Raw genomic sequence first — 9,080 nt, forward strand, 5'->3', positions numbered from 1 at the left:
TATCACAAAATAATAAATTTCATCAATTTATATCAAACTGCTATCGAGAATCAAATCTAGTATACATAGTGATAAAGTCTGTACATCTCAATATTGTAGTAACACTTAATACTTACCTGACAAGTTCAAATAACTCAAATCCAAGTATTAACTCGGTGGAACTACCACGAGACATGAATAACTTTCTATATCAGTATATATAGTTCATCTTTGGAGCTGTTTTTGTTTGTAGAAGGCATTATAGACCTGAATGAGTTTTAGCACTACTGCTGTCATTCCTGAATTGTGCGATAGAGAGCATAATTGGGAATCAAATCACAGGTATCGAGCTTGAGGTTTGTCATTGGAGAAGTATCGTGTCTACTTTACAGCCATCCTTTTATTGCATCACCTTCATATGTATAATCATCTGCTGCTATATGTGGAACTTCCATGACATCCTGAAAGTATTCACGTCAAAGATAAAAGCATAAATCATACAGGATACACACAGTACACCAGATACAAAGTATCAGCTACCACAAATTAGCACACTCCACGTCCAATGTTGTAACGCTTCATATTCAGTTAGCCACAAGCACGCTCAACCCCAACTTCCAAAGATAAATGACTAACATACAAATAAAGAAAATAAATGGAAGGTGACACGAAGGAGCCAAACAGATCAGTGGGAAAAAAAAGGCGACATCTGGTGCAGAAAGATAAAATCAGGGGAAAGAAGCAGGCAAAACCTTATTAGAGATATGAGATCCATGGAATTCAGAGCCTGAAAACACATCATCCTTTATCAACCAGAACACAGCTTCCATCAAACTTCACTTCAGAAACCGAGTCCACTTCAGAAACCGAGTCAATGGCTGGTTCATTTACAGTATGTTCAACAGACGCTCCTGCATTGTTAATCTATTAGAAACGGAGATTTAAAGGCCAATGATTTCTCAATCGTACACTTCTCCCTTAGGCATGTGAAACCAGGAAGGATTGTTTATGGATCTATTCAGTTTAACCAAGGAAATAACTTAACCGCACATAACATTAAAAAGGAGGGTAAAAAAATTAGAAGAAAATAGAGCTAGAACTAATAAAGAACATAGCAAAAGGAGATCCCATTTCACTTCCATCAAGCTTATTGAATCAATAAGAATATATCAATATTCAATAAAATACCAAAACAAAGTCAAAAGCAAAAGGAGATACAATTGTATTATTGACAGTATGAATGTTGATTGTTTCAGTGACTCCAAATGAGTCAAACAAGCATTAGGCATTAGTAAAGTCCAGACTAAAAGGATATAACAGTATTGGTGGTCATGTCTGGTTATCAGAAATCAATTATCAATTCTATGTAGTTTTCTATATACAACTTTGTTTTGACGAGTCGTTTCACATACAGCAATTACCTTGTCCATCAAAGCAATGCTTTCTAACTAACCTACTACTTGAAGAAGATTTTATTATCAGCACAAAAGCAGAAAAAAAAAAAAAAGGAAAAGTAGTCAGAGATACCAAGGAAGTATTTCCATATATAATTGACAAAAAACTAAAAAGGTTACTAATAAAAAGAGGAAACACTGTGCTAATTGAGGGAGAAAAAATTATACCATAATGGGGAAATTAGCATCATAAAAGAACCAACAAGAAGATATACTAGTCTAAATACTAGGGAAGACATACTATTTGATACTGCTTGAAGTGCTGCATTAGAATTTATTTCGTCAAAATCAGGAACAACACCTTTTTGTGACTCAATAGAGTAAGTTGAACAAGTTAATGATGGGACATTCAAAGTGTTAAAACCAAGATCCATGAAGTTTATAGTTTTCTCGTTTTTCAAGAAGGGTCAAATTCTAGGGATTCAACTGATGATGCACTTGATGAAGATTTGGCAGGACCTTCAACTCCTTTATCACCCTTACAAGATGGTAATGTCATTTTTAAAGTTTCCCCAGTAGAAGCAACTAATGCTGAACTTTTACCAGAAAAAGAGAGTGCCTTTTCCAAATTACCTTCAACAGACATGTTCATCTTCTTATCTACTTGTGGAGAAAGTGATGAATCAACATGTGTTCCTTCCATATTTTCCACAGCTAGCTCGGGACAGGATGAGTTTGGACAGAAAAGTTCATTCTTATTATCTTCTTGCACACTGATGCTCAACAACTCAGAAGCTGGATGATGTTCTTCTGTATTTTGTTCTAAAGATAAATTACTGGTCTCCACCTCGGCATCTGACAAAGATGCAGGGAGTATTTATTGAATAAATTCTGAACAAAATCATTTCAGATTTGTACCCGTCATCTGCAATTGGCTTTCGATCAAACCAAAGTGTTCCTTCTAACACAAAATTAACAAACTAATTAAAAGAATATCAAGGAACACCGAAGCTGGCAGAAACTTAATTTTAATATCCAGAACTCAAACAAAAACTAGAGGTTCACTGATTTTACATGATACCACAATTAATAGTTGTAGCCTACCCTTTTTCGTAGATCCATTATTTTAGCAGGAATAAAAAAACTAATAGGGACATCAATGAGGTGGTCATTCGGATGAAATTTATGCTAGTTTATTCTATGCGTATATTTGCATGAAAGCACCAATTGCAATGTCCCAAAACATGAAATGATCTATATATTCCAATTTGATAACAAGCAAAGAAAATAAAAAAAAAAGCCAAGAAAAAGGCAAGCTAAAAGTGTAACGCCCCAATTTTCTGGAATCGAAACGTCACACGGTACTTATGATCCCGAAAGACCACAAGCTAACCCTCTACTGATATCTGTACCTGAGCACTGCATAATATGATATAATAAATGTGAAAAATTGGCGAAAACTTGCCATAAGTTTCAAAATATCTAAAATACTCAAAATGGAACACTGAATACTGATACATCTATCTGAAAAGCCTCTAACTATCTGAACTATGGAGTTGATGGGACATGTCCCTAACTAACTCCGTCTACTGAAAATAAAGTGAGTCTAATGCCATAGTAAAATAAGGATCATCCTTGAATGAAGAGGACTCACTGCTACGTCTACTGCTGTTGACTGAGTTTGCACTACTAAGGGTGCTCTGGATCTCACACTTTGGAACCTATGGTATAAGACACCATAGCTCAAGAGAAAAATATGTGTTAGTACTTTGAATGTACTGGTATGATAGATGAGGTAAGGCTAAATGCAACGGCTTATGCATGAACATAGCTTAACTGAATAACATGAGAGTACTGAATGAGGACATATGCATGAATGCATAAACCATAACTGAAATCATCGTGACTCTGAATACTAATACTCGGATACTGCTTTACATCTGAACTCACTACTAATACTGAGATACTGAATAACTGAATCTTCTAATATTGATGGCTGAGTACTAAAGTTGAGATCAGTCCTCTCTAGTGGTTGATCTCTGAAACTGATAATACTGAAGCTGATTAACTGAATCTGCTCATATCAATGACTGAGTTCTTAGTTTGCTACTATCGACTGACTAAATCTGTTCAAACATTTCTAACGGATGATCTCTGAATCTACTAATAATGATAAAGAATGATTATATCTGAGATCAGACCTATCTAGCAGAAGATCTCCGAATTTTTTAATAATAAAAATGACGGACTGAGTTTGAGATCAGGCCTATCTAACGGGTGGTCTCCGGCTCTATTAGTACTGATACTGATTAACTTTATGTGAGACCAGGCATATCTAGCGGGTGGTCCATAGATCTATAGAACTATCTAAGTTCCTTACTGAGATGGGTGACAGTATCTAACAGTCCTGATTTCTGAGTTCTACTCTGAAGACTGATACTGAAACTGCAACTGTGAGAGTTCTCACTTAACCGACATGCCCTGAATCTGATCTAGTAGGGTCCAACCTGTAACCCCAGCTGGAAGGGTGTCAATACCGTGCCACGGGTAAAGACCTCTGCTATGGTCAAGCCTCTCTAACGGGCAATTCTGAACAGGAAGTCAAGCTTAAGGCAATATGACAGTCAAGCTTAATCTAACGGGTGACTCCTGGTCCTCCTCTGGTGATGCAGTTCTGGAATTCAGGGACTATTACTAACGACTCTGCCTCTCTAATGGGGAAGTCTCCATCCTTGCACTCGCTCGGTGCTAGTTCCTACTCCCAACTGAAAGACACTAAACTGATTCTTGGACTATACTAGACTGAGCTGGATTATCTTACTTGACTGATCTGACTGAGTTTACTTGATTCCATTATCTGATGGAATACTTCTGAATCTCATTATCTAACTGGATGATACTAAATTCTGAATTGATTACTTGAATTCTACTAAGGTCTGAAACTGAATTCTTGAATACTACTAAGATCTGAGTTGAGTACTGAACTGAAGTTGGAATGCTAATGATACTTAGATTACTAAGATTTCTTAAGTTCTGTAACTGTCTGAGAGTACTGAATTCTATAGCTGATCGAGTTCTAAGGATCATGGCTTGACTGAGATTATCGTGAAAATTGACATTAGCTCTAGATAGCAGCTAATTTTTTGGGTATAAATACCCCAGGACTCTATAACATAAAAGTAAAACATAACTATTCTTAAATAATCATGACCATGGACTTTCATTCACAACACAATCAATACGATATCTCGTTAATCACTTAAATGTCATACACATGTAAATGTATAGGGAATGCATACTAATATCTTATAGTTGTTCAATAAGGAATACACATGGATAAGAATACATGCAACTTATCATAATAAATTCACTAAAGAATTTCAACAAACGCTTGACATGCACTAGTTATCACATAATTGGGGATTTCATGCTTAACATACTAAAAAGGGCACTATTCTCTTTACTTAAGCATTCTATCAAACATATGGAGAGCATGCTTTGGTTATACCACAGATTCTATACTTAATTATCATAAATACATCAATATTATGCCACTTGAAGTGGGTTTATCATGAACATCATACAATTCATCACACACTAGAATCAACTCTTGAAATTGATAGTCTAAGTCATGAATTAAAACCCAACAATACAAAATCATGAACTCTAATACACATAAATCATGAAATTTCATAAATACGTAAACCTCAAAATTTTGAAAAGGATTCTTGAGCTTCTTGGGTGGAAGGAATCCAAGAATCAACATCTAACATACCTGGTTATATGATTCTCGGATGATTTACGGAGGAATCTTGATGACTTGGTTCTTGAGCCCCTAATGGTTGTTCTTGAAGAAAGTTGAGAGAAAACTAGTATATTTGGGTGAAATAATGAGAAATATCGTGTTAAAAAATATATATAGGGGTATTAAAATGACCTTCTTTCCCTTGGAATTAAAATCCAGAACAAGAAAAATCCCAATTTTACATCCTGGCGCGACGCGCCATAATTGCGCCAGCTTACTGGAAATTGGACAATTGGGAAACTGAGCCTTGACGCGATGCGGTAGAATCGCGGAGGCTTAATGGATTTTGACAATTGCCATTTTGGCTTGCTCCGCGACGTGCTAAAGTACTAGGTGGTACACTGTATTACTAAAATGGCTCTAACTCTTCGCCCGAGTGCTGGATTTGGGCGAATTTGGTATCTATGGAAAGCTTATTCGATTTCCCACGGGATAAAAATTTAAAATATTAAAAATTTCATATGGAATAAAATATATTCATCTTTGAAGAAAGATCTTTGATGTTCTAGAGACGAATTTGAACTAGGAGAAGGGTAGGGTATTACAAAAAGAAGTAACAGGTGAAAAGCCAAAGAAAGAAAATGGAACTTGAAATATATGGAAGGCCAACTAATGATACCTGAGATCTAGCATCAACTTCGGAACACAGACTTTCCAACTTTTCACCAATTTTTTCAATCCAGGCTCTACCACTACTTGTAAAGTCCATTACAAACATATGTATCTGAATGATTAGAATAGTTAGTAAATGAACACAATTCCTACTCAAAGGCCAAAGAGCTGTAACCTTCAATCCAAATCAACAAGTAGAAACAATAGTTAACTGAACCACTTTGAGTAACAGGCTGAGCAACTCTTTGATAAATAAAATGCATATATGGATGTTGAGAGACCTTCATACATGTTAATACTAGTCTTGTTGCACCCTACTTGGTGTATTTACTCTCCCAAGAGAGAAACCAGGTAATAGTCAAACAAAAAGATAATAATGTGCTCTAGCATGTCATTGCACTCAAAAAAGGATGCATCTTCAAGTGCAACAACATACCTAACGTAATCCCACAACTGGGGTCTGGGGAGGATAAGATGTGTGCAGACCTTACCTTAGAGAGGTAGTTTAGGCAGTTTTTCATAGACCCACGGCTAAAAAGAGAAGTATTTAGACAAAGGTTGCAAGAAGAAAATTGTCCTAAGAAGCCAACATTCTCTCCTTTTCATCATCCCATCAAGCTTTCTGTATGAAGCATTACTTTCAGCTGTGTTGCTCTAACTCTCCAAAAGTGATATCACATAGATGTTAAATCCTTAAAAAATGCACTACTTTTGGAGGGATCCGACACGCCACCGTCAATAATTTTGAAGACTTCATGAAACATATACTTTCAAGATGTTAAAAACTCTATATCTTACCTTGTCATATGCTTGGTTTGGAACAAACTTCCCGTAAATAGTTTAAGTTTTTCAATTTATCCATGATATGCTTTAATTATATAAGTAGACAATTAGTAGTCATAAACTGTAAGATAAAATTTTATAAGTGGTCGACAGTGCAAACGCACCAAATTGCATGAAAGATGAGATAATATACCTCGACATTCTTGATATCCGGAAGTAAATGACAGTTCACTAGTATATACCACAAAGAATCTGCAGCTCGAGGAAGAACATACAACGCAAGTTCTCCACATCTATCTTTCTTCTCCAGCAATACAGAGAGGCCTAAGAGAGCCCCAGCTACCCAATATACAAGATTATGGTCCTTTGATGGCACTTTTCGGTGGGCACATACGACAGCCTTTTATTGAGATAGAGAAATTAATCATAAAGCTAAGCAAGTCAACCAGCAGCATAAAAAAAATCCCAGGGACTCCCAGATGTATGAGGCATAAAAAACATAAACTACTAGAAGGATTCCAGCAAATGCGGACAAGAAGGTTGTAGAGTGAACAACCCCTGTAAGATCATACCAACAGGTGCATGCAGGAGTATCCATAAACTGGGATAAGATTTACATAAGATCAACAAGTGTTCTTAAAAGAATTACTTCACTAGAAACTCCTTTTTTGTTTTTTTTAAGAAAGGAAACAACATTACATATTCTCGGAAGAAAGTCTGTGCTGGGATCCATATGACATTTCAAAAAACAAAACAAAAGTGAATCCTTTCTTACAAGGACTATAATGTGAGTCTGCTGCTTCTAAAATTTCTTTACATCTAAAGTTGAATAAAAATACACAGCTCATCTTAATTTTCTGAATAGAGCTACTTTTATCTCCAAAATATCTTGCTTTCCCTTCCTTCTATATAGACTACCAAATACATTCAGGAATTGTCTTCCACCATTTCTTCTATCTCATGTTTCCACCAATGTTATTTCCGGAAGTAACCAATTCTCCAGGAAGCTTTGGCATGATTCTTCTGATATCTTTCATGTTAAAAATAGTTACCACAGCTGATAAGTCACTACACAAGGCAAAAATAAATGGTTGATGCTCTTTGATTCCTTCTCATATAAATAATACTAAGAACATAGTTGGATCCCCTTTCACTTTAGCTGCTTAAAAAGATTCTCCCCAAGGAATTCTTCTCATACATATAAACCACTAAATCAAAATGCCCATTCCTACTTGAACAACAGAAATAGTTAATAGGATCAAGATCATAATGTGATAAAACCCTGACAATTTATCCACACTTATATCTTAGACAACAACAATAATCGATAGAGTGGGTTCGAGTTCCACATTAGTTATGGAAGGACTGGTGGTCTGCTTAATTATACTTGTACAATTCCTCTGTCATAAACTTAACTTTTGGGATTGAGGTAGGCTCAACTGGAATATCTTTACATCGCTCACTTCAATTTGGATTCCATGTCCCATAGCTTGGGAAATGGACTTAGTGATCTGCTCATTTGGACTTAGGCAATCCTTTCCTTAGTTATACCTAAACCACATGTCTACAACAATATACTCGATGTAATCCCATACATGGGGTCCGAAAAGAATCAGATATACACAGACTACACTCTCTCTACCTTTGCCCCCATATCTTAGACACAATCAAGTTATTTGATGAAACAACACAGAACCCCAAACTAACAATACACAAAAGTAAAGTAGACAAAAAAACCCTTTAACTCCATAAACCCATGTGTTTGGTTGACCAATCCCATCAAACAACAACAAAAATCAAGAAAACCAGAAACGCCCATATCCAAAAAAACCCCTATGGTCACCACCTAAACATCAAAATCATAACAAAATCCAAGTTCATACTCATTATCTAAAGGGTTAACATAACAAGAAATAGATAAAAATAAGGGAAAATAAAAAAAAGTAAGAACCCTATAACGTAATATTACTGCAATTCCACCACTAAACATAATCAAGAAGAGCTTTATAGTGCAATCCCACAGTGAAAAATTGAGTAATTTGAAAAGGGTGTGAACCAAAAGTAAGAAACAAGAAGCCCAATTCAAGTTTACCTCTACAATTGGTTGGTCCAGCCGACGTCGTCGATGATCGATGTTGGTCGCGTATGGCTGCTATAGAGAGGATTGAATGATGAGAAATTATAATTAATTTGTTACCTTAGCTTAATTTTCAGAATGTTAATTAATTAAAAGCTAAGTAAAAAGAATTTGGCGCCTTAGTGAAATAGAATAAATTATTAAAATTTTAAAATTTTATTTTGGTGTTATTCACACTCAAAGAATTAGGGACCAATTAAAAAAACATTAGGGACCGAATTTTGTACCTTCGCAATAAAGTATAGTATTAAGGATCAAAATTTAATCTCGTCCTAATAAGTATACTTTTAGCGACGAAATTATTGGCTTGTCCCTAAATGCTGGTCTTAAATAGACCTTTTTCTTGTCGTAAAAATTTCTTATGCTTAAA

General features: G+C 35.5%; 1 protein-coding gene across 1 annotated transcript; it reads right to left on the reverse strand.

Moving 5' to 3' along the window:
* Positions 1-8,820, reverse strand: LOC107877902. Its single transcript, XM_047393582.1, has 5 exons — positions 8,666-8,820; positions 6,767-6,973; positions 2,007-2,228; positions 732-890; positions 1-440 (listed from the first exon to the last, which is right to left on the reverse strand). The coding sequence occupies exons 2-4, from the start codon at positions 6,864-6,866 to the stop codon at positions 778-780; spliced, it is 435 nt and encodes a 144-aa protein (XP_047249538.1). The 5' UTR covers positions 6,867-6,973; positions 8,666-8,820; the 3' UTR covers positions 1-440; positions 732-777.
* Positions 8,821-9,080: the final 260 nt, after the last annotated feature.

Source organism: Capsicum annuum, chromosome 7 (genome assembly GCF_002878395.1).
Source record: "Capsicum annuum cultivar UCD-10X-F1 chromosome 7, UCD10Xv1.1, whole genome shotgun sequence".
NCBI classification, from domain to species: domain Eukaryota; kingdom Viridiplantae; phylum Streptophyta; class Magnoliopsida; order Solanales; family Solanaceae; genus Capsicum; species Capsicum annuum.

Bases quoted from the DNA above. Each gene is read 5' to 3' on its own strand.
- LOC107877902 (XM_047393582.1), bottom strand. From the start codon at position 6,866: ATGTGGAGAACTTGCGTTGTATGTTCTTCCTCGAGCTGCAGATTCTTT. The intron at 2,229-6,766 runs GTATATTATCTC...CATCTTTGTCAG, and splicing joins CGGATATCAAGAATGTCGAG to ATGCCGAGGTGGAGACCAGT. The intron at 891-2,006 runs GTAATTTGGAAA...TTAACAATGCAG, and splicing joins GATGAACATGTCTGTTGAAG to GAGCGTCTGTTGAACATACT.